The sequence below is a fragment of the Pseudophryne corroboree genome, chromosome 2 (genome assembly GCF_028390025.1).
Source record: "Pseudophryne corroboree isolate aPseCor3 chromosome 2, aPseCor3.hap2, whole genome shotgun sequence".
Lineage (NCBI taxonomy): Eukaryota > Metazoa > Chordata > Amphibia > Anura > Myobatrachidae > Pseudophryne > Pseudophryne corroboree.
In genome coordinates, this window is record NC_086445.1 from 211,580,523 (window position 1) to 211,607,258 (window position 26,736).

Here is a 26,736-nt window from a genome sequence, read left to right on the forward strand (position 1 = left end):
AGCCTTTACGACGTATTGTGCGGAATCTCCTCTTCTCTAACCTGAGCGAGTGTCCATGAGTCCTCTGTGTTGATCTAACCAAAAACAGGTCCCGCGCAAGCTCTGTGTATTGTCCCCTTATATATTTGTAGATGTTGATCATATCCCCTCTTAGTCTCCGCTTTTCCAATGTAAACATGCCTAGTCTTTCAAGCCTTTCCTTGTATTCCATCGTCTCCATGCCCTTAATTAGTTTGGTCGCCCTCCTCTGTACCTTTTCTAGCTCCAGGATATCCTTTTTGTAGTACGGTGCCCAGAATTGTACACAGTATTCAAGGTGTGACCTCACTAGTGATTTATATAACGGGAGTATAATACTCTCGTCCCTAGCATCAATACCCCATTTTATGCATGCTAATATCTTATTAGCCTTCTTTGCTGCAGTCCAGTTTCGGGCGTTACCTTTTGGTTTAACAACGGCTCCGAGAGTCTTCACCAAAGTTATGGCGGTGATGACGGTGGTACTTCGCCGTCAAGGGGTCAGGATACTGCCGTATCTGGACGACTTGTTAATCCTGACAAATTCCCCAGATCTTCTCCTGCGTCATCAGGATATGACGGTCCGGTTTCTACAAGCCCACTGGTGGCTCATCAACTGTAAGAAATCCTCCCTGGTCCCTGCTCAGAACATGGTGCATCTGGGAGCGCTGTTGGACACTCACAACCAGAGGTTGTTCTTGTCTCAGGAGAAAGTCCTGAAACTTCAGGACAGGATTCGTTGCTTCCTTTTTCGTCCGCAAGTGTCGATACATTCGGCAATGCAGGTGCTGGGCCTCATGGTATCAGCATACGACATGGTGGAGTATGCTCAATTCTATTCTCGCTCCCTCCAGAAGCTGATTCTAGCCAAGTGGGACGGCCTGCCTCACCGGATCAGGTCTCAAATGATCTATTTGACTCCGGAGGTCCGTTGGTCGCTGTTCTGGTGGCTTCAGGACCGACAATTGTGCAGAGGCTGTCCCTTCTGGATATCCAACTGGGTCCTGTTGATGACAGATGCCAGTCTAAGAGGTTGGGGCGCGGTGCTGGAGTAGCACTCCTTGCAGGGTCAGTGGACCAAGGAGGAATCTCTCCTCTCGATCAACATTCTGGAATTGTGGACGGTCTTCAATGCGTTGAACCTAGCCCAGCATTTGATTCAGAACCGTCCTGTTTAAGTACAGTCGGACAACGCCACCACAGTGGCTTACATAAATCATCAAGGCGGCACTCGAAGCCGTTTGGCAATGAAGGAAGCCTCACGAATTCTACGTTGGGCAGAACGCCATCTACCGGCAATATCGGCAATATTCATTCCGGGAGTCCTGAATTGGGAAGCGGACTTTCTCAGTCGTCAGGACGTGCATGCCGGCGAGTGGGGCCTCCATCCAGAGGTGTTTCAACTCCTCGTGGAAAGGTGGGGTCTTCCAGATGTGGATCTGATGGCGTCTCGACACAATCACAAGGTTCCGGTCTTCGGAGCAAGGACAAGCGATCCTCAAGCAGTATTCGTGGATGCTCTGGCAGTGTCGTGGAGGTTTTGGCTGCCGTACGTGTTCCCTCCAGTGTCACTCCTGCCCAGGGTAATTCGGAAGTTCAAGCAAGAAAAAGGAAATCTGCTTCTCATAGCTCCGGCGTGGCCCAGATGGCACTAGTTTTCAGACCTGCAAGGCCTATCGTCAGAGCGTCCACTTCTACTTCCACAATGCCCAGACCTCCTCGTTCAGGGCCCCTGTGTCTACCAGGACCTAGCCCGGCTGTCTTTGACGGCGTGGCTCTTGAAGCTTCCGTCTTAAGAGCTAAGGGTTTTTCTGAAGAGGTCATTAAAACTATGTTGCGGGCCCGGAAACCGGCCTCTGCTCGGATTTACAATCGGGTCTGGCATTCCTACTTTGTTTGGTGCGCATCTAACCATTATGATGCTTCCAAGTTTAGTACAGCCATACTTTTGGCTTTTCTACAGCAGGGCCTAGATTTAGGCCTGCGTCTGGCCTCCCTCAAGGTTCATATTTCTGCCTTGTCGGTGTGGTTTCAGAGAAAAATTGCGACTTTACCTGATGTTCATGCTTTCACTCAGGGTGTGTTGCGTATCCAACCTCCCTATGTCCCGCCTGTGGCTCCTTGGGACTTGTAGGTGGTTTTGGAGGCGTTACAAGAGTCTCAATTTGAACCTCTTGGTTCAGCTGACCTTAAGTGGCTTTCCCTTAAGGTGGTGTTTCTGTTGGTTATTGCCTCTGCTAGAAGAGTGTCGGATTTGGGTGCCTTGTCTTGTAGTTCCCCATATCTGATTTTTCACCGTGACCGGGCGGTTCTTAGGACTCGTCCCGTATATTTGCCTAAGGTGGTTTCTTCGTTCCACCTTAATCAGGAGATTGTGGTTCCAGCTTTGGTCTCTCCTGATTTGTCTCCCAAAGAGCGGTCTTTGGATGTGGTACGGGCTCTCCGTATCTATGTGAAGAGAAATGCTTCTATTCGAAAGTCTGATTCTCTCTTTGTTTTGTTTGGATTTCACAAACGTGGCTGGCCTGCTCACAAGCAGACCCTGGCCAGGTGGATGAGAATGGGGATTGCGCATGCTTATGTGAAGGCTGGTCTGTCAGGTCCTGTTCACATTACGGTCCATTCTTCTCGGTCTGTTGGACCTTCTTGGGCGGCCCAACGTGGTGCGACCCTTGATCAATTGTGCAAGGCGGCTACGTGGTCCTCCGAGAACACGTTCTTAAGGTTCTATACTTTCGATACTGCCGCTTCCCAGGATGCTTCCTTTGGACGCCGGGTTCTTGTGCCCGCTACAGTGCGTCCCCTCCCATAAGGAACTGCTTTAGGACCTCCCCATTGTCCAGACTTGTGGAGCCCAGTGTACCCCGCAGCAGAAAACGAGTTTTATGGTAAGAACTTACCTTTGTTAAAACTCTTTCTGCGAGGTACACTGGGCTCCACAAGGCGCCCACCTTGACGCACTTAGCTTCTTTGGGTTGATATGGCATTAACCGCTGACACTTCTCTTGTCGTGAGAGTGTGGTGTATGTGGCTACTAACCGTTGTCGTCTCTTTTCCTGCTACTGCATTGGGCTGGTTAACTAAACTGAGCTCCTGTGCTGGGAGGCGGGGTGATACAGGAGGCGGCGCTATGCATCTTGGGAAGAAGGTCAAAGCTTTGAGCCTGTTGGTGCCTCGGATCAAGATCCTACTCTACACCCCATTGTCCAGACTTATGGAGCCCAGTGTACCTCGCAGAAAGAGTTTTAACAAGGGTAAGTTCTTACCATAAAACTCGTTTCCACCCCCCCTCAAATTCTTTGCTTCATTCTGTGACATACTAAATACATGCAAGTAAATATAATCCACCGTCTGCCATCACACACACACATTGTTCAGCATGCTTCGGTGCTCACAACCGATAATTTCCATAAATCCAATGGCACCCGGAGGCAACATCATGCTCTGATTTACCCACATATTAATCCCTTTAGACTTGTGTGTACCGCTCACTGCTGCACTCTGTCTCCACCTGCCGCTGTAACCATGGGAACCATCAAAATGCGTTCCACCGTTCAGCTTCCTGCGTTCGAACTGCATCAGGAACTAGAGCAATCTTGGGGGATGGACCTACAGAAGCAGCAAGAATAGAGAACACATAAAAAATACATAAAAACATAATTACTCACAAGTATAACATATATATTAGCAATAAAAACATAATAAACGTGCATGTTATAAAACCGTGCAACTTATAAAACCTATTGCAGAGAAACAGGGATATTCCTACGATGATGGAATAATCAGCAGCAGGTTTTATAGGTTGCACGGTTCTATAACATGCACGTTTGTGATGATTTTATTGCTTATATATGTTTTACTTATGTACTTTACTTTTTTGCTGTTACTTCTGTGGTCCTGATGACTGGGCTGATGCCCTGGAAATATGACCAACATTACTTTTTGAGCATGCAGTTGCCTTGGAGTGCTGTTCTTGCTTGGGTTTATATATGTATCTACTAATAAACCCAATAAAGATGACCCGCTGTCTCCAGTGTAGGATGTTATTGCTGTTATATATAAACATTTCATTGCGTAGTGCCCTCTAGTATTTGTGTATTACTGTTCGATCCATACTAACGGGATCTACTGAGAGGTGCAGCTTTTTTAATTTGTTAGCGCAAGATAAACGGAAACTTTTTATAGCTATATATTTGTTTGATTCTTTTGTGGTGTGATTGGAGAATGTGTTCTGATGGCCCTGATTCCTGTTTCTCTAATGTCTCAAACATATTTGTTTTGCGAATGTAAATTAGTTTTTAAATGTATGTGTGTTCTATGCTGTACTATCCTAGTTTGTTACTAACTAATTGGTTTATATTAGTGGGAGGTGGTCTATGCTCCGGTTACACCCACTTTTGATGCTTTTGCAGAATCTGAAGCACCAATAACATTCTGTATTGTCAATATAAATTTCTCCGGCAGGGTCCACAGGTTATCCACAGGATAACAATGGGATAAGATGGAGCGACAGCGGATTGGCACCAAACGATCAAAAGCTTTCAGTCCTCCCAGGATGCAATGGCCCGTCCATATATCCCCGCCCACTGGCTCAGTCAAATCAGTTTTTTGTTTGGTGAGGCAGGAGCCGAACCATGGTCAGTGGGCTGCTGTTCCTTTTAGCAGTCCTAAGCTTTCTTATGTTATTTTTTTAGTCTTACTAGTTTTTTGAGTGATATTTCTAAACAGCGTCTTATACGCTTCGAAAGAGTCGCTCCAACAACTCTCCGCCGGGCCGCGACACTTCGTACACACAAGTACAGTCCAGCAGACCAGGCTGTGGCCAGAGCATGGAGAAGAAGGTAAGGCATTGATTCCGCTTAGTAGATGGAATACGGACACAGCTGCACTGTATTGGGAGGAGACTACCAAACAGTAGCTGACGCGGCTGCCACCGCGGGTGCACCAGCGCTAGGCCTTAGAGATCTTAGGCACCAGGAATAGCATGAGGCTGCAATCCCTAGGTTTGATGTCAGCAAGGGGAGTTAGACGCTCTCCTGGTCATCCCTCCTCCTCGGTTCATGACCAATTTCCGCCGAGTCTCCCGTCATGAACTGTTTCCTCCCTACCATCCCAGACGCTACCACGAGGTGACTCGGTCGCAGCATAGGCCGCTGCGTGTGTGTTCACTAAGCGCTACCGCGAGGAGACCCGGTCGCAGCATAGGCGGCTGTGTGACCGGTGCGTCTGTGTTAACTATAGGTTCCCTGAGCGACCGTGTACACTAGTAGCGTCTGGATCCATTCAGCGTTCGCTAACGTATTGATCGATCCTGGAAGGGAGGTGAGTCTCCCTGTATCCCACTCTACGGAGTACGGGCTATACAGCACTAAATTTCTATCTACTTTTTTCAGTATGAATAGTTAAGTGCCTATTTCATATGAGTCTGTGTACATTTACTGTGGTTTTCTTCGCATTGCGTCTGAATACGTTAGATCTGTGTAAAACAGGATTCAGTAATATGTAGTTGATAATGTGCTCATATGACTAATATATAACATGTGACTGACTGCTAGTGTGATTGCTGACTTTAATATATGTTTGTCAGTTGTTTCTTCTGATCTTCAACTCTTCAGATTGATATCACTTTAGAAGGTTAAAGTGATTACAGTCACAATTTGTGTAGTACACTGTGAAAGTGCTGATTTTCTCTATCGTCCTAAGTGGATGCTGGGGTTCCTGAAAGGACCATGGGGAATAGCGGCTCCGCAGGAGACAGGGCACAAAAAAAGTAAAGCTTTACTAGGTCAGGTGGTGTGCACTGGCTCCTCCCCCTATGACCCTCCTCCAGACTCCAGTTAGATTTTGTGCCCGAACGAGAAGGGTGCAATCTAGGTGGCTCTCCTAAAGAGCTGCTTAGAGATAGTTTAGTTTAGGTTTTTTTTCTTTACAGTGAGTCCTGCTGGCAACAGGATCACTGCAACGTGGGACTTAGGGGGAAAGTAGTAAACTCACCTGCATGCAGAGTGGATTTGCTGCTTGGCTACTGGACACCATTAGCTCCAGAGGGATCGAACACAGGCCCAGCCGTGGAGTCCGGTCCCGGAGCCGCGCCGCCGACCCCCTTGCAGATGCTGAAGCGTGAAGAGGTCCGGAAACCGGCGGCTGAAGACTCCTCAGTCTTCATAAGGTAGCGCACAGCACTGCAGCTGTGCGCCATTTTCCTCTCAGCACACTTCACTGGGCAGTCACTGAGGGTGCAGAGCGCTGGGGGGGGGCGCTCTGAGAGGCAAATATAAACCTTATACAAGGCTAAAAATACCTCACATATAGCCCATAGGGGCTATATGGAGATATTTAACCCCTGCCTGACTGGAAAAATAGCGGGAGAAGAACCCGCCGAAAAAGGGGCGGGGCCTATCTCCTCAGCACACGGCGCCATTTTCTGTCACAGCTCCGCTGGTCAGAACGGCTCCCAGGTCTCTCCCCTGCACTGCACTACAGAAACAGGGTAAAACAGAGAGGGGGGGCACATTAATGGCTATATATATATATATTAAAGCAGCTATAAGGGAGCACTTAATATAAGGATATCCCTTGTATATATAGCGCTTTGTGGTGTGTGCTGGCAGACTCTCCCTCTGTCTCCCCAAAAGGGCTAGTGGGTCCTGTCTTCATTAGAGCATTCCCTGTGAGTTTGCGGTGTGTGTCGGTACGTGGTGTCGACATGTATGAGGACGATATTGGTGTGGAGGCGGAGCAATTGCCAAATATGCAGATGTCACCCCCCAGGGGGTCGACACCAGAATGGATGCCTTTATTTGTGGAATTACGTGATGGTTTATCTTCCCTTAAACAGTCAGTTGAGGACATGAGGCGGCCGGACAATCAATTAATGCCTGTCCAGGCGCCTCAAACACCGTCAGGGGCTGTAAAACGCCCTTTGCCTCAGTCGGTCGACACAGACCCAGACACGGGCACTGATTCCAGTGACGACGGTAGAAATTCAAACGTATTTTCCAGTAGGGCCACACGTTATATGATTTTGGCAATGAAGGAGACGTTACATTTAGCTGATACTACAGATACCGTAAAACAGGGTATTATGTATGGTGTGAAAAAACTACAAACAGTTTTTCCTGAATCAGAAGAATTAAATGACGTGTGTGATGAAGCGTGGGTTGCTCCTGATAAAAAGTTGATAATTTCAAAAAAGTTATTGGCATTATACCCTTTCCCGCCAGAGGTTAGGGCGCGCTGGGAAACACCCCCTAAGGTGGACAAGGCGCTCACACGCTTATCCAAACAAGTGGCGTTACCCTCTCCTGAGACGGCCGCACTTAAGGATCCATCAGATAGAAAGATGGAAGTTATTCAAAAGAATATATACACACATGCAGGTGTTATACTACGACCAGCTATAGCAACTGCCTGGATGTGCAGTGCTGGAGTAGTTTGGTCAGAATCCCTGATTGAAAATATTGATACCCTAGATAGGGACAATGTTTTACTGCCGTTAGAACAAATAAAGGATGCATTTATCTATATGCGTGATGCACAGAGGGATATTTGCACACTGGCATCTCGGGTGAGTGCTATGTCCATTTCAGCCAGAAGAGCCTTATGGACACGACAGTGGACAGGCGATGCGGATTCAAAACGTCACATGGAGGTTTTGCCGTATAAAGGGGAGGAGTTATTTGGAGTTGGTCTATCAGACTTGGTGGCCACGGCTACTGCCGGGAAATCCACTTTTTTACCTCAAGTCACTCCCCAACAGAGAAAGGCACCGACCTTTCAACCGCAGCCTTTTCGCTCCTACAAAAATAAGAGAGCAAAGGGCTTGTCGTACCTGCCACGAGGCAGAGGAAGAGGGAAGAGACACCAACAGGCAGCTCCTTCCCAGGAACAGAAGCCCTCCCCGGCTCCTGCAAAAACCTCAGCATGACGCTGGGGCCTCTCAAGCGGACTCGGGGACAGTGGGGGGCCGTCTCAAAAATTACAGCGCGCAGTGGGCTCACTCGCAGGTAGACCCCTGGATCCTGCAGATAATATCTCAGGGGTACAGGTTGGAATTAGAGACGGATCCTCCTCATCGTTTCCTGAAGTCTGCCTTACCAACCGTCTCTTCCGAAAGGGAGAGGGTGTTGGAAGCCATTCACAAGCTGTACGCTCAGCAGGTGATAGTCAAAGTACCCCTATTACAACAAGGAAAGGGGTATTATTCCACTCTATTTGTGGTACCGAAGCCGGATGGCTCGGTAAGGCCTATTCTAAATCTGAAGTCCTTGAACCTCTACATAAAAAAGTTCAAGTTCAAGATGGAGTCACTCAGAGCAGTGATAGCGAACCTGGAAGAAGGGGACTTTATGGTATCCTTGGACATCAAGGATGCGTATCTACACGTTCCGATTTACCCCGCACACCAGGGGTACCTCAGGTTCATTGTTCAAAACTGTCACTATCAGTTTCAGACGCTGCCGTTCGGATTGTCCACGGCGCCTCGGGTCTTTACCAAGGTAATGGCCGAGATGATGATTCTTCTTCGAAGAAAAGGCGTATTAGTTATCCCATACTTGGACGATCTCCTAATAAGGGCAAGGTCCAGAGAACAGCTGGAGACAGCTTTAGCACTATCTCAAGAGGTGCTAAGACAACACGGGTGGATTCTGAATATTCCAAAATCCCATTTAATCCCGACAACTCGTCTGCTGTTCCTAGGAATGATTCTGGACACGGTTCAGAAAAAGGTTTTCCTTTCAGAGGAAAAAGCCAAGGAGTTATCCGATCTGGTCAGGAACCTCCTAAAACCAGGAAAAGTGTCAGTACATCAATGCACAAGAGTCCTGGGAAAAATGGTGGCTTCTTACGAAGCAATTCCATTCGGCAGATTCCATGCAAGAATATTCCAAAGGGATCTGTTGGACAAATGGTCAGGGTCGCATCTGCAGATGCACCTGCGAATAACCCTGTCACCAAAGACAAGGGTGTCACTTCTGTGGTGGTTGCAGAAGGCTCACCTATTAGAAGGCCGCAGATTCGGCATTCAGGATTGGATCCTGGTGACCACGGACGCCAGCCTGAGAGGCTGGGGAGCAGTCACACAAGGAAGAAACTTCCAGGGAGTATGGACAAGTCTGGAAAAGTCTCTTCACATAAACATTCTGGAACTAAGAGCAATCTACAATGCTCTAAGCCAGGCGGAACTTCTCCTGCAAGGAAAGCCGGTGTTGATTCAGTCGGACAACATCACGGCGGTCGCCCATGTAAACAGGCAGGGCGGCACAAGAAGCAGGAGTGCAATGGCAGAAGCTGCCAAGATTCTTCGCTGGGCGGAGAATCACGTGATAGCACTGTCAGCAGTGTTCATCCCGGGCGTGGACAACTGGGAAGCAGACTTCCTCAGCAGACACGATCTTCATCCGGGAGAGTGGGGTCTACATCCAGAAGTCTTCAACATGTTAATAGACCGTTGGGAAAGACCAATTGTAGACATGATGGCGTCTCGCCTCAACAAGAAACTGGACAAATATTGCGCCAGGTCAAGAGATCCACAGGCAATAGCTGTGGACGCACTGGTAACTCCTTGGGTGTACCAGTCAGTGTATGTGTTTCCTCCTCTGCCGCTCATACCAAAGGTATTGAAGATCATACGGCAAAGAAGAGTAAGAACAATACTAGTGGTTCCGGATTGGCCGAGAAGGACTTGGTATCCGGAACTTCAAGAGATGCTCACGGACGAACCGTGGCCTCTACCTCTGAGAAGGGACCTGCTACAGCAGGGTCCCTGTCTTTTTCAAGACTTACCGCGGCTGCGTTTGACGGCATGGCGGTTGAACGCCAGATCCTAAAAGGGAAAGGCATTCCAGAAGAAGTCATTCCTACCTTGATTAAGGCACGGAAGGAAGTCACCGTGAAACATTATCACCGCATTTGGCGAAAATATGTAGCGTGGTGCGAGGATCGGAGGGTTCCGACGGAGGAATTCCAACTGGGTCGTTTCCTACATTTCCTGCAATCAGGATTATCTATGGGTCTCAAATTGGGATCCATTAAGGTTCAAATTTCGGCCCTGTCAATATTCTTCCAAAAAGAATTGGCCTCTGTCCCTGAGGTCCAGACTTTTGTCAAGGGAGTACTGCATATACAGCCTCCTGTGGTGCCTCCGGTGGCACCGTGGGATCTAAATGTAGTTTTAGATTTCCTCAAATCCCATTGGTTTGAACCATTGAAAAAGGTGGATTTGAAATATCTCACATTGAAAGTGACTATGTTACTAGCCCTGGCCTCTGCCAGGAGAGTATCTGAATTGGCGGCTTTATCTTATAAAAGTCCTTATCTAATCTTCCATTCGGATAGGGCAGAACTGCGGACTCGTCCGCATTTTCTCCCTAAAGTGGTATCAGCATTTCATCTGAACCAACCTATTGTGGTGCCTGCGGCCACTAGCGACTTGGAGGACTCCAAGTTGTTGGACGTTGTCAGAGCCTTAAAAATATACATTGCAAGGACGGCTGGAGTCAGAAAATCTGACTCGCTGTTTATATTGTATGCACCCAACAAGTTGGGCGCACCTGCTTCTAAGCAGTCGATTGCTCGTTGGATTTGTAACACAATTCAACTTGCACATTCTGTGGCAGGCCTGCCACAGCCTAAAACTGTAAAAGCCCACTCCACAAGGAAGGTGGGCTCATCTTGGGCGGCTGCCCGAGGGGTCTCGGCATTACAACTCTGCCGAGCAGCTACGTGGTCGGGGGAGAACACGTTTGTAAAATTTTACAAATTTGATACCCTGGCAAAGGAGGACCTGGAGTTCTCTCATTCGGTGCTGCAGAGTCATCCGCACTCTCCCGCCCGTTTGGGAGCTTTGGTATAATCCCCATGGTCCTTTCAGGAACCCCAGCATCCACTTAGGACGATAGAGAAAATAAGAATTTACTTACCGATAATTCTATTTCTCGGAGTCCGTAGTGGATGCTGGGCGCCCATCCCAAGTGCGGATTATCTGCAATACTTGTACATAGTTATTGTTAACTAATTCGGGTTATTGTTAAGGAGCCATCTTTAAGAGGCCCTTTCTGTTGTCATACTGTTAACTGGGTTTAGATCACAAGTTGTACGGTGTGATTGGTGTGGCTGGTATGAGTCTTACCCGGGATTCAAAATGCCTCCCTTATTGTGTATGCTCGTCCGGGCACAGTACCTAACTGGAGTCTGGAGGAGGGTCATAGGGGGAGGAGCCAGTGCACACCACCTGACCTAGTAAAGCTTTACTTTTTTTGTGCCCTGTCTCCTGCGGAGCCGCTATTCCCCATGGTCCTTTCAGGAACCCCAGCATCCACTACGGACTCCGAGAAATAGAATTATCGGTAAGTAAATTCTTATTATTTATCATGTCTAAGAGCGGCAAAAGTGACGAAGGTACACTTACAGTAACCCTCATATCATGTTTGTCTTGCAAAACTGTATTATCCTCTCAGGATCTGGTTCAGGATGGTTTATGTGCAAATTGTTTTGCTTTTCATCAAAATACAAGGCAGATACCTGTACAACGTCAGGTACAGATGGATCCACCTTGGGCTATGTTTGCACAGACCTTGTCCAGTATAGCTGAACGGGTAATTCCTATAGCTTCTTTACCAGAAATGGGGTACAATATTAACCCATACATGCAGCTCCCTACCTACGGTATATCATTTCCCCAGCAGCTTCTCATATGAAACAAGCTGATAAACTGAGGGTAAGTAAACCTTCACAGGCTACACAAGATGATTCATTGGAAGATATAAACTCAATTTACCCTACTTCGGCATACGAAGAGGAGGAAGAAGGTCTCCGCTCAGTGGATACAGCAGACTTAGAGCAATGAAGGCCATTCTATCCTTAGAGGATTCAGCAGAGCCTGTGTTAAAAACCAAGGCACCTGTAGTTAAACGTCCCAAAACAGTTAAGACTGAGTTTCCAGCTGATGGAAATGAAGGAAGAGGCTTGGGCTACACCCAATAAAAAAAATATAGAATTTCCAAAAAATGGGATTCCAATTATCCTTTTCCAGCAGGGTAATGTTTAAAAAGGGAGGTGGCTCCTAAAGTAGATACACATGTGATTCGATTAGTGCAAAAATCTATATTGCCTTTACCGTCAACATCATTAAATGATGTCACGGATAGGAGAGTGGATGATTTTCTGAAAACCATATTTTCTCTGTCTGGAGCAGTCATAAGGCCAGCCATGGCTTCAGCTTGGATGGCAAAGGTAGTGGCTGCTTGGGCTGATGCACTGGTAGAGGATGTTTTCTCAGCTTCTAGAGAGCAAAAACCCTATATAGCTCATATTAAACAGGCTGCAGTATTCTTGGAAGAAGCAGCATTAGATATGGGTACTATTGCTTCTAGGGCATCAGCCTCAACAATAGTTGCTCGCAGAGCACTTTGGTTACGTACGTGGAAAGCTGATTCAGAATCTAAGAAGGTTTTGGAATCTTTGCCTTTTGCTGGAAATATTCCTTTTGGTAAAGAATTGACAGATATTCTGGAGTCAGAAGCAGATTCCAAGAAGGTCAAGTTTCCTTTCACATATAACCCCAAACCTAAGGGTCCAGTTTTTCGGCCTTTCCGGTCGCAATGAAAAGCGAACGGAAAAAGTGATCGTAAGCAGCCCCAATACAATAAGTTGGGTAAGTCAAAAAAGCATTGGGCTACCAGAGGGCCAGCTTCCAAACCAGAAAATAAGCCATCAGCCTGATGGTGCGGGCCTCCTCCTGGGGGATCCCAGGGTATGGGGCCGGCTTCTTCAGTTTGCAAAGATCTGGCAGCAGTCTACAACAGATGCCTGGGTGCAAGAAGCGGTATCTCTAGGTTATGTTTTACCCTTCAAGAAGCATCCTCCTCGACGGTTCTTCTGCACCAGCCTGTCTTGGGTGGAGGCGAAGGCAAGGGCCTAGCAAGAAGCAGTTCAGGTCAGGAGTAGTCATTCCAGTACCCCCTGCACAACGGGGACAGGGTTTTTGGTTCAGAAGCCAAATGAGTCCTTTCGACTCAATCTCAAAATGCTAAACAAATACATTTTGGTACCACGGTTTCACATGGAGACGTAACGTCCATAGTTTTGGCCTTGGAGCCAGGGGATTATATGGTATCCCTGGATATTCAGGATGCATACCTACATGTTCCTATAGCACTGTCCCATCAGTGTTATCTCAGGTTCACTATCCTGCTGCAGCATTTTCAGTTCCAGGCCTTACCCTTTGGGTTAGCCACAGCCCCCAGAGTATTTGCCAAGATCATGGTGGTTATGGCAGCTTATCTTTGCAAGCAGGGGATAAGAATTTTTCCATACCTCGATGACCTTTTAATCTTGGCACAATCACAGGAAATGCTCCTGTGCCATCTCCAACAGACAATAACATGTCTGCAGAGGCACGGGTGGCTCATAAATTGTGCAAAGTCGTCTCTGGTTCTGTCACATCATATGACTCACTTGGGGGCTGTTCTGGATTCAAGTCTGCAGAAAGTATTTTTACCTCGGAACAAGATATCCAAGGTACAGTCAAGGACTCAGGAGTTGTTACACAGTCAAACAATATAAATTCACGCAGCAATGCGAGTGATGGGTTTGATGGTGTCAACATCTGACATGGTGGAGTATGCACAATTCCATTCAAGACCTCTGCAGCATCTGATTCTGGCCAGATGGAATGGAGTACATCCGACAATAAAGAAATAGACTATGGTACTTTCAGAAAAGGTAAGAAAGTCATTAGCCTGGTGGATACAGACATCCCATCTAGACAAGGGGAGACCCTTTTGGATATCAGATTGGGAGTCCTGACAACAGATGCCAGTCTTTAGGGCTGGGGAGCAGTGTCCGGAAAATTGTGGTTCCAGGGACAATGGACTACAGAAGAAAGTTGCCTGCCAATAAACCTGTTAGAACTTCGGGCCATATACATGGCACTGATTCAGGCAAAGGACACTCTTCAAGGAAAACCAGTCCAGATCCGCTCAGACAATGCAACGGCAGTAGCGTACCTCAACCATCAGGGAGGAACCCGCAGCCAAACAGCAATGAAGGAGGTAAGTCACATACTAAAGTGGCATAACTCCATCTCCCAGCCTTGTCCACAGTATTTGTTCCGGGAGTCCTAAACTGGGAAGCGGACTTTCTCAGTCGACACGCCATTCAGGCAAGCGAATGGGCTGTACACCTGGAGGTCTTTCAGACTCTAGTAGACAAGTGGGGATTGCCAGAGCGAGATTTCATGGCGTCCCGTCTGAACAACAAAGTGCCCGCATACGGGTCAAGAACAAAGAATCCCGAAGCGATCTTTGTGGACGCCTTGTCAGTGAAATTGGACTTTCACCTGGCGTATCTGTTTCCTCCGATCATCCTGTTACCCAGGGTGGTGAGGAAAATAAAGCAAGCAAAGGGTGCCGTGATTCTAAGAGCTCTGGCTTGGCCAAGAAGGCATTGGTACACAGATCTGCAGAGAATGTCGATGGATGCTCCACTTCTGCTCCCTCAACGTCCACATCTACTAATGCAGGGTCCTTGTTATCACAGACATCTGGATCGACTGTCTTTGACGGTGTGGCTCTTGAAACCTCTATCCTGAAGTCAAGAAGATTCTCACAACAGGTAATTCAAACAATGCTCAGAGAAAGGAAACCCTCCTCAGCTCGTATTTATTACCGAATATGGCATGCCTATATTCATTGGTGCAGTGAAAGAAGTATGGACGCGAAATCTTTTAGAGTTTCCAGGGTCTTAGCTTTCCTTCAGGCAGGAATGGATAACAGTTTTAAGGTGGCTTCCTTGAGAGTTCAAGTATCCGCATTGACTGTATGGTTCCAAAAGAAAATTTCCAATTTGCAGGATGTGCGTACTTTTTTCCAGGGAATGCTGCGCATTCAATCTCCTTTTGTTCCTCCTACAGCACCTTGGGACTTAAGTCTAGTCCTGAAAGCTCATCAAGTTTCCCCGTTTGAACCACTTAATAAAGTGGATCTTAAATGGTTGACAGCTAAAGTACCCTTTCTACTGACTATGGCATCAGCTTGAAGAGTGTCAGATTTAGGAGCGCTGTCATATCGTTCCCCTTTTCTGATTTTTTTTTTTTTTTATCCTGATAAAGCAGTTTTCAGAACTAGGTCTGGGTATCTTCCTAAGGTGGTGTCTTAAGTCCACCTCAACAAAGAAATTGTAGTCCCAGCTTTTCAGGTATCGGGACTTTCTGCGGGAGATGCGTCCAGGCATTAAGGATCTACGTGGATCGTACCAGTGCCATCAGTAAGACAGATTCTCTCTCCATTCTCTACGGATTTCACAAGAGAGGATGGCCTGCTACTAAACAGACGCTGGCAAGATGGCTTCAAATAACAATTTCAGAAGCATACTCTCAAGCTGATGACCCTGTTCCGGCTAATGTCTCTGCTCACTCTACTCGTAAGGTAGGTCCTTCATAGGCAGCACAAAATGGTGCTTCAGCAGAACAGATATGTAAGGCAGCCACATGGTCTTCCATTAACACATTTATTAGACATTATGCCTTGGATACTTTTGCCTCTCATGACGCTGAATTCGGGCGTAAGGTTCTCCTTTCCAATCAGGTGCGTCCCCACCACTAAATTGCTTTGGGAAATCCCATTGTTATCCTGTGGATAACCTGTGGACCCTGCCGGGGAAATATACGTTATGGTAAGAACTTACCGTTGATAACGGTATTTCTCCTAAGTCCACAGGTTTCACAGGGATACCACCCTGACGCACCTGATTTGAGGATCCTTCTACTCACTAACCTCTTCCTTCTTGTACGGAAGGGTGTGCATGTGTGTTCTTCTCGCCTGATTAAGGCTCTACATGATGCTCCTGCCTAGTGCTCTGGAATACAATTGATTTGCCTGAGCCAATGGGCGGGGATATATGGATGGGCCCATTGCATCCTGGGAGGTCTGAAAGCTTTTGATCGTTTGGTGCCAATCCGCTGTCGCTCCATCATATCCCATTGTTATCCTGTAGAACCTGTGGACTTTGGAGAAATACCGTTATCAATGGTAAGTTCTTACCATAACGTTATCTATTCAAAACCATTTTCTGTTTCCTACAGGTCAGTCCTATGAAATTAGGATGTTGGACAACAGAAAACTTGGAGAGTTGCCAGAACTTAATGGCAAATTAGTTAAGGTAAGTTTCATTGTTCTTTTTAAGAACCTCAAACAAATAACTGAACGAAATAAGAAAATAGGGTGCATTCACAATTGTGAAGTGCAACGGAATAGGCAGGTGCTACATAAGGACCGGTTAATAAATTAAGCTTATGTATAACTTCAAATTAGGAGACAACAAAAAGAAAAATTAACACTCTACCCTTCATTCTTTTGTATTTATATGTCTATGTATAAATCATTCAGCCATGGTTGGAAAGTACTGGTGTTTTTAAAATAAATCCATACATTTATTAAAGTATCCGTTATTAATTTAATTGTTTTGACTTGTCTTTAAAAGATGCCAGGTCTTTCCCACTATAGTTTGAATGATTTTTACATATGGACACACAAATACAGAGAAAAGAGGTAGAACAGTTTTATTTTTAAGTAGCGTTCTGTAAACAATGGGCAGACAAGCTAAATGTAGGTCATAGTCCTTTGCATGTCAAATATCTTGTGGACATTTTAAGGTGGAATTCAAATGTAAATTGTGCCGGCAGCCAGCACATGGCGCCCAGAGGAGCTGTTCAATAGTAGCTCCGTTTGGGGAGCAATCGGCTGCCTGCGTAGACATTTCAGCTCGCACCTCCCGGGGGTACGAGCTGAAATATGTGAAAAGTGACTTGTGTGGACGTCCAACATGCTTACAATGCAGTTAAATGTACCCGCCTCTCAAATATGGAGGGTAACATCTATGCAGGGGCTGGCTTATGAGCCACACCCAACTAGACATTTTAAAACCATGATTAAAAGCAAATATGATAGCAGTAGGCAAAATATGGAAACAAAACGGGATAGAAATCTCACCAAGCTCTCTTATAACAATATAGTATAGCATAGCTTGTTTCTAAGGTGTATCCTTTGGGCATAGCCCCACACTTGTCATTTCAAGAAGGTTCCACTAGAGGAGGAACTCTTTTTGTGCCAAGCAGGTGATCACTCAGAGCTAGCTAGTATTTGCCATCCTTTGGGAATGGCTTTCTAAGGTGTTGCTGCCTCAACAAAACCATATTTGTGGTCAGCGAATGTCTTTATAAATCTGCAAAAATATGTGGTTCCTGGACTGGCCACCCAATAATTGCTCCCTGCATTTGCAAAATCTCTTTGTGTATTAGTCACAGAGGATGGACAGATGAATCAATAAGCAAGAACACAAATAGTAGTTAATAGTAATATACTGCCTTGAACAAAGCGTTATATATGGATTAAAGAAGGAAATGTTACCAAAATAACTAAAGAAATCACTGAAGATCAGGAAAAAAAGGGTGAGGCTCAGGAAAAAATAAAGAGTGCTGACCAAGCATGTCTCGGTGTCTGAAAAGAAATAGAAGGAAATGCGTTTGGACAAGGGTAGGTAATGTAGATAAAAAGATAAGAGGGATGGGTGGGGAGAGAGGGAGATGTGTCTGCAAGTGAGAATGGTAGAAAATAACATTCTGTTCCATATGAACTTGATATGAAATATTGGGATGGTTTCAGGGATCAAGATAAGTGGAGGGGCATCCTAGGAGTACTGACCAGAGAGCCAGTGGAGTAGATCAGAGCAGCATATAGCAAGGGTAAAAGGGATGGTCTTCAGTTTGCCGGCTGTCGTGGTCCCGGCACACAGTATACCGGCAACATTTCTCCCTCTTGGGGGTCCACGACCCCCCAGGAGGGAGAATAGAGCCACTGTGCACGCAGCGTGGCGAGTGCAGCGAGCCCGCAAGGGTCTCATTTGCGCTCGCCACGCTGTCGGTATGCCGGCGGTCGGGATTCCGGCGCCGGTATGCTGTGTGCCGGGACCCCGACAGCCAGCATACCATACTACACCTGTTAAAAATGCCACCTATGGCGAAAGCTAAAGAAAGGGTATCTTTGAAAGTGGAAGAGTCCATTAAAGGTAATAACAAATGAAACCCAGGTAGAGTTATTGTACTAACATAAACCACACCATAAGTGCTTAAATAAATCCTGGAAGTGGGACAATAATACCTATCTATCCTAAGGAGAGTTGTTCGACTATTTGTTGAATGATTGATTTTCAGATAGGAAAGGAAAGTTTGAATAGCAAAGTGCAGCTTCTGGTGCCCACAATTGTCCCAATTCTGGTGCCTAAGAGCAGTTTCCATCTGCTAATTGTAAAAAGAATACCAATTAAGACTACCGGTGACTGATTGCAATTGAGCTGTTTATTCCTCCCTTTCCACAGACGTCAGGACTTAAGCTTCTTGAAAAAGTTGCCCTGTGTGCAGAGAAATGCATTGAAGATATGGGCTTACTCTTGGGGAGTCAGTGGCCGCCTCACATGGTGTTCCCTGTCAGTGTTTCCCGGTGCCCGTTCTCCCAGTTTGCATTATTGTTTACCTGTGGTGAGGGATGACCTGTTCCTCTAATAGCCCAAAGTGTGGATGACGATACAAGGAACTGGTGGTGACATTACCACCATCCTTAACCAGAATCATACACGCTTCTATATTAATATGTCACTGGAATGCATTGATTGTTTTGATACAAACCAGGCAAGAGCTCTTTGCAACATCCATTCAGACACTGTTATAGGCACCTAATTTCTACTATCCAGATTAATTGCATGTTGATGCCTCATATATCTAACTCCACTGGAGAAGCGACAAGTGCATAATAAAAAGGTTTATTTTTATTTTTAGGCTGGATGATGATTATTGGACGATTCCCGGGAGTTATTTAAGCATTTATGATACTGTGGTTCATACTTTTACAATAAATATATGTGTGGATGATCCTGTGTGATTCAAGCACCATATGGGTTTCTTTTTGTTGTGCTTTTATAAGAGGAATGGCATCACTCTTCTAGGTGAGCATTTGGTAAAACTCCCAGATTTAGAATATTTCTCCTATTGGCAGCCAGATTGTTTTTTTTTTTTGTCCTTAAAGTGTCTCTAAAAGCCTCATATTTATCATGTGCAGTGGATATATCTTCCATATATATGAAGAAGTCCGTTTTAGAGAACCTGTCAGATACAGTTTGAGGAGAGGTGGAACGCCAATGAACAGGGATAACAGACTTGACTGCATTGTTTAAAAATGGTATCTGTATCCAGACACTATATATAAGGTGCGGGTTGGTATTCCCAATGTTTGTTGTTGGAGAGGCTCCTTGGCCCCTGGTACTCAATTTCAAATATGGCGGAAGTGTTTCACTCTCTTCTGGAGTTACGTGATTAAATACTCTACCAAGATTCTCAAATTATTTTTTCCCTAAATCTTCTGACGTCAATGCCTATTTTGAGACCTAAGAAATCTCTCTTGTGGGCTAGGGGAAATTGCCTATTTCATAGGAATGGCAAAAGAGGGGATACCATTGACGAAACAATTTACTCCTCAGACCCTCAGTAGTAAAGGCAGGGGTCAGTGGTGAGGTGAGGAATCTTAGGAAGAGTGGAAATTCATGGGGCAATACATTCTGGAATATACGACTGCTCCTCAAACTGCATAGGACATATCTTCCATATCTATGAAGAACTCGGTTTAGAATACCTGTCAGATACAGTTTGAGGAAAGGTGGAACGCCAATGAATAGGGATAAGAGACTTGAATTTTAAAGTGGACTAGTTTTCTCGGCCCTAGTCCACTCTAAAATTCTGTTCAGCAAGGTTGCTTGATAATAGCCCTGGATGTTGGGCAGCTGTAGAAACCCTCCTGATGCCTCTTAACGTTTACTATAATTAAGATAATTATGGCTCTTGATTTAAACCAATGCCTGCTGTCTCTGCATGTAAGGAACGAAGGGCTTTAGCTTTTATTTCAGGTATTATCAGCCCCTTGGTTTAATAGAGGCTATACGTAATGTGCTAGCCATGGGGAGTGCAGAAAATTAGCTTAGTCAGAAAAGTATTGAAATGTAAAGATAATGGAACTATAATGGATGACGGAATATTCAGAATACAATAACTAGGACATGCATGCCTCAGTCTCCTGAGCAGAAAGCGCCAGATTCTCCAGAAGAAGTTGTCTGTGGAAAGCTTAATCTGCCAAAGTAGAGAGAGACCCACAGAAGAAAAAGAAAAACATACAACATGTAAGAGGCCAGCAGCAAACCTTCATGTGGCAACAGGCGACATTGAAGCCCCTTTATCTCTAGGTTATTTCCTGAGATACTGGACCAGTTGCAAATAATCTCTCTTCGGATGACCAGAAGATGGGTCGCTTGGGAACGTGAGGACTTGCCAATCAGGAACATCAACTCTATGAAGTCCCTAAGTAGAACCAAAATCTTCAAGATCAGTGAAAGCACGCAGGGTAACCAGCTTGACATTGTGTGTGTTCTGGAGAACACATACAGTGTTTTGATTTAATGTAAGGGGCACTGTGAATTTGTGCTATCAATGGAAGAAGCTTAAGTATATTTCAGTCGGCTCTAGTACATTGACAGGTTTATACATAATGGGAATACTACAGACATGGCACTAAGCGCAGTTATCTTTTAGTTTTTTGTTTTTTAATTAAGTATTTTTTATTGCTTTTCAATAACAAAAACAGGAAAAAAAACAAAAACAGAAAACATTCAAATACACAAATACAAAATTAAAATTTGTGCTCTCTATGCGTCATTCACAATAGGTAACCAGATTGTATATTAAAAAGGCATAATTATACATCAAGTGCATAACCATCAGGTAGTACAACAATCTGTAGACAAAAAGTATTAAAAGTATCAGGCTATGACACTCCGCGTCTATAAGAGACAAATATTGAAACATCAATAAATAAAAAAATGATGCCGATCCTGTTAGTCAGAATATAAAAGTTACGTGCATAGGTGCATGAGGGGGGTTAGGCTGGCCCGTGCCGGAAGCAGCCCAGTGTTAAATACAACAGTCACAGAAGATTTTTAAGGCGAAGGATCAATAAAGTACCAAGAGTTCTTCCAAGAGCCCCATATCTTATCAAATTTCATTAGGCAGTTAAGTTTAGTGTACATGAATCGCTCATGGGAAAGAGTAGTATTCACCAGGGCAACCCACTCAGCAGATGACGGAGGGGCGTGAGCCATCCAGGTGCGGGCTATACACATTCGGGCCAATGTTAGAATGTTGTTGACATAGAGACGATAATGAGTCAGGAGGGATTCCTGTAAATCTAGTCCAAATATACAAATACGTGGAGTCAGTAACGGAATCTGTATACCAGTGTGGCACACAGAAGTCACTACATCTTTCCAGAAGGCATACACCCGTGGACACTGCCAGAGCAAATGCCAGAACCCAGCAGCTGGAACAGAACACTTCGGACAATTATCAGAAGCCGAGCCACCAAATTTAGATAATCCACAAGGAGTCCAATAGACCCCATGTAGGATATACAACTGTATTTGCTGGAATCTAGCACACGCTGTGGCCCCACGCGGGGAGGCCAAAATATAGTACCATAAATTTCAGAAAAAGACATATTGTTCCACAGTGGAGAGCAGGGGTCCATCGTGGAATCTCCTAGCAATTTGCCAGTTGCCAACCATACTCTATGAGCCTGTTGTAACAATGGGGGAAGATAGGGCAATGAAGTATGTGCTAATAGAAACTGCAATTGAGAAAATATTTTGCCGGCTTTATCCAAAAGGGCCACTGGGAGGTTCCCATAATCCCCCGGGGTAACCCACTCACTGAGTTGTACCAGCTGGGCAGCTAAATAATATAGGTGTATATCCGGTAATGCCAGGCCACCCTCTGCTCTGGGCCTACTAAATGTTTTAACTACAATACGTGGCCGTTTAGCTCCCCAAATAAAAGAGGCAATATATCAGGAAATCAACAAGAATTGGAAGGCAGGGATATAAACTGGTGCATTCTGTAGTATATAAAGAAATTTGGGTTGGACAATCATTTTGATAATGTTCACACGACCCGTAACAGATAGAGGGAGTTTCTGCCAAATTTGTGTCTTTATGCGTAAATTATCAATCTGGGGGGTCAAATTCAAGGTAATAAAATCCTTAGGAGAATGAGAAATTTGAATACCGAGATATTTAAACTGGGTACACCATTTAAGGGGAAGGTCCTAGGAGAAGGGGTGGGGATGTAGAGGGATGTAACTGAAACACCACTGATTTTTCCCAATTAATACAAATGCCTGAGAAAGAGCCAAACTCCTGTACCAATTCGAGAAGGGCAGGCAAGGAATGTGATACATCCTCCAAAAACCGTATCATGTCGTCCGCGTATAAACCAATTTTCTCCGCCCGACCCACTATATGAAACCCTTTTATAGCCGCGGCGGCCCTAACAGCGCAAGCCAAGGGCTCTATTGCAAGAGCAAAAAGTAGTGGGGACAGAGGACACCCCTGACGAGTTCCCCTCCCCAGCAGAAAGGACTCAGTGGTAAAGCCGTTGACAATAACCCTCGCAGCTGGACAGGAATACAAGAGCTTAATCCAGGACAAAAAATTCGGGCCTATCCCAAATCTTACAAGAACCTCCCAGAGATACACCCATTCTACATAATCAAAGGCGCGGGCAGCATCCAGGGAAACAACTATCGCACCATCCAACTCATCACCCGCCAACTGCATATATGTAAATAATCATCTGAGATTAACAGCAGTAGATCTGCCCGGCATAAAGCCAGTTTGATCAAAATGGACCAGCTCCAACACCACATTTTCTCTGACGTCCTAAGTGGATGCTGGGGACTCCGTCAGGACCATGGGGAATTAGCGGCTCCGCAGGAGACAGGGCACAAAAGTAAAAGCTTTAGGATCAGGTGGTGTGCACTGGCTCCTCCCCCTATGACCCTCCTCCAAGCCTCAGTTAGATTTTTGTGCCCGGCCGAGAAGGGTGCAATCTAGGTGGCTCTCCTAAAGAGCTGCTTAGAGTAAAAGTTTGTTAGGTTTTTTATTTTCAGTGAGTCCTGCTGGCAACAGGCTCACTGCTACGAGGGACTTAGGGGAGAGAAGTGAACTCACCTGCGTGCAGGATGGATTGGCTTCTTAGGCTACTGGACACCATTAGCTCCAGAGGGAGTCGGAACACAGGTCTCACCCTGGGGTTCGTCCCGGAGCCGCGCCGCCGACCCCCCTTGCAGATGCCGAAAAGTGAAGGTCCAGAAACGGCGGCAGAAGACTCTTCAGTCTTCATAAGGTAGCGCACAGCACTGCAGCTGTGCGCCATTGTTGTCAGCACACTTCATAGCAGCGGTCACTGAGGGTGCAGGGCGCTGGGGGGGGGCGCCCTGGGCAGCAATGATAGTACCTTATTCTGGCTAAAAATACATCACATATAGCCCCTGGGGGCTATATGGATGTATTTAACCCCTGCCAGGTCTCAGAAAAACGGGAGAAGAAGCCCGCCGAAAAGGGGGCGGGGCCTTTTCTCCTCAGCACACAGCGCCATTTTCCCTCACAGAAATGCTGGTGGGAAGGCTCCCAGGCTCTCCCCTGCACTGCACTACAGAAACAGGGTTAAAACAGAGAGGGGGGGCACTTATTTGGCGATATGTATATATATATTAAAATGCTATAAGGGAAAAACACTTATATAAAGGTTGTCCCTGTATAATTATAGTGTTTTTGGTGTGTGCTGGCAAACTCTCCCTCTGTCTCCCCAAAGGGCTAGTGGGGTCCTGTCCTCTATCAGAGCATTCCCTGTGTGTGTGCTGTGTGTCGGTACGTGTGTGTCGACATGTATGAGGACGATGTTGGTGAGGAGGCGGAGCAATTGCCTGAAATGGTGATGTCACTCTCTAGGGAGTCGACACCGGAATGGATGGCTTATTTAAGGAATTACGTGATAATGTCAACACGCTGCAAGGTCGGTTGACGACATGAGACGGCCGGCAAACCAATTAGTACCTGTCCAGGCGTCTCAAACACCGTCAGGGGCTGTAAAACGCTCATTTACCTCAGTCGGTCGACACAGACACGGACACTGACTCCAGTGTCGACGGTGAAGAAACAAACGTATTTTCCTTTAGGGCCACACGTTACATGTTAAGGGCAATGAAGGAGGTGTTACATATTTCTGATACTACAAGTACCACAAGAAGGGTATTATGTGGGGTGTGAAAAAACTACCTGTAGTTTTTCCTGAATCAGATAAATTAAATGAAGTGTGTGATGATGCGTGGGTTTCCCCCGATAGAAAATTATTGGCGGTATACCCTTTCCCGCCAGAAGTTAGGGCGCGTTGGGAAACACCCTTTAGGGTGGATAAGGCGCTCACACGCTTATCAAAACAAGTGGCGGTACCGTCTCCAGATAGGGCCGCCCTCAAGGAGCCAGCTGAGAGGCTGGAAAATATCCTAAAAAGGTATATACACACATACTGGTGTTATACTGCGACCAGCGATCGCCTCAGCCTGGATGTGCAGCGCTGGGGTGGCTTGGTCGGATTCCCTGACTGAAAATATTGATACCCTTGACAGGGACAGTATTTTATTGACTATAGAGCATTTAAAGGATGCATTTCTATATATGCGAGATGCACAGAGGGATATTTGCACTCTGGCATCAAGAGTAAGTGCGATGTCCATATCTGCCAGAAGATGTTTATGGACACGACAGTGGTCAGGTGATGCAGATTCCAAACGGCACATGGAAGTATTGCCGTATAAAGGGGAGGAGTTATTTGGGGTCGGTCCATCGGACCTGGTGGCCTCGGCAACAGCTGGAAAATCCACCTTTTTTACCCCAAATCACATCTCAGCAGAAAAAGACACCGTCTTTTCAGCCTCAGTCATTTCGTCCCCATAAGGGCAAGCGGGCAAAAGGCCAGTCATATCTGCCCAGGGATAGAGGAAAGGGAAGAAGACTGCAGCAGGCAGCCCATTCCCAGGAACAGAAGCCCTCCACAGCTTCTGCCAAGTCCTCAGCATGACGCTGGGGCCGTACAAGCGGACTCAAGTGCGGTGGGGGGTCGTCTCAAGAGTTTCAGCGCGTAGTGGGCTCACTCGCAAGTGGACCCCTGGATCCTACAAGTAGTATCCCAGGGGTACAGACTGGAGATTCGAGACGTCTCCCCCTCGCAGGCTCCTGATGTCTGCTTTACCAACGTCTTCCTCCGACAGGGAGGCAGTATTGGAAACAATTCACAAGCTGTATTCCCAGCAGGTGATAATCAAAGTACCCCTCCTACAACAAGGAAAGGGGTATTATTCCACACTATATTGTGGTACTGAAGCCAGACGGCTCGGTGAGACCTATTCTAAATGGGAAATCTTTGAACACTTACATACAAAGGTTCAAATCAAGATGGAGTCACTCAGAGCAGTGATAGCGAACCAGGAAGAAGGGGACTATATGGTGTCCCTGGACATCAAGGATGCTTACCTCCATGTCCCAAATTGCCCTTCTCACCAAGGGTACCTCAGGTTCGTGGTACGGAACTGTCACTATCAGTTTCAGACGCTGCCGTTTGGATTGTCCACGGCACCCCGGGTCTTTACCAAAGTAATGGCCGAAATGATGATTCTTCTTCAAAGAAAAGGCGTCTTAATTATCCCTTACTTGGACGATCTCCTGATAAGGGCAAGGTCCAGAGAACAGTTGGAAGTCGGAGTAGCACTATCTCAAGTAGTTCTACGACAGCACGGGTGGATTCTAAATATCCAAAATCGCAGCCGTTTCCGACGACACGTCTGCTGTTCCTAGGGATGGTTCTGGACACAGTCCAGAAAAAGGTGTTTCTCCCGGAGGAGAAAGCCAGGGAGTTATCCGAGCTAGTCAGGAACCTCCTAAAACCAGGAAAAGTGTCAGTGCATCATTGCACAAGAGTCCTGGGAAAAATGGTGGCTTATTACGAAGCGATTCCATTCGGCAGATTCCACGCAAGAACTTTTCAGTGGGATCTGCTGGAAAAATGGTCCGGATCGCATTTTCAGATGCATCAGCGGATAACCCTATCTCCAAGGACAAGGGTGTCTCTCCTGTGGTGGTTACAGAGTGCTCATCTTCTAGAGGGCCGCAGATTCGGCATTCAGGATTGGATGCTGGTGACCACGGAGGCCAGCCTGAGAGGCTGGGGAGCAGTCACACAGGGAAAAAATTTCCAGGGAGTGTGATCAAGTCTGGAGTTTTTTCTCCACATAAATATACTGGAGCTAAGGGCAATTTACAATGCTCTAAGCTTAGCAAGACCTCTGCTTCAAGGTCAGCCGGTATTGATCCAGTGGGACAACATCACGGCAGTCGCCCACGTAAACAGACAGGGCGGCACAAGAAGCAGGAGGGCAATGGCAGAAACTGCAAGGATTTTTCGCTGAGCGGAAAATCATGTGATAGCACTGTCAGCAGTGTTCATTCCGGGAGTGGACAACTGGGAAGCAGACTTCCTCAGCAGGCACAACCTCCACCCGGGAGAGTGGGGACTTCATCGGGAAGTCTTCCACGTGATTGTGAACCGTTGGAAAAGACCAAAGGTGGACATGATGGCGTCCCGCCTGAACAAAAAACTGGACAGGTATTGCGCCAGGTCAAAAGACCCTCAGGCAATAGCTGTGGACGTTCTGGTAACACCGTGGGTGTACCAGTCGGTGTATGTCTTCCCTCCTCTGCTTCTCATACCCAAGGTATTGAGAATTATAA

At 46.3% G+C, this 26,736-nt stretch overlaps 1 protein-coding gene across 2 annotated transcripts in view; it reads left to right on the plus strand.

Moving 5' to 3' along the window:
- Positions 1–26,736, plus strand: part of TFCP2 (transcription factor CP2) — a 298,923-nt gene that overhangs the window by 103,468 nt on the left and 168,719 nt on the right. For both annotated transcript variants that reach the window (XM_063952290.1, XM_063952289.1), the window contains exon 3: positions 16,103–16,179. In XM_063952290.1, coding sequence (XP_063808360.1) covers positions 16,103–16,179 — 77 coding nt within the window. The remainder of the gene's footprint in view (positions 1–16,102; positions 16,180–26,736) is intronic.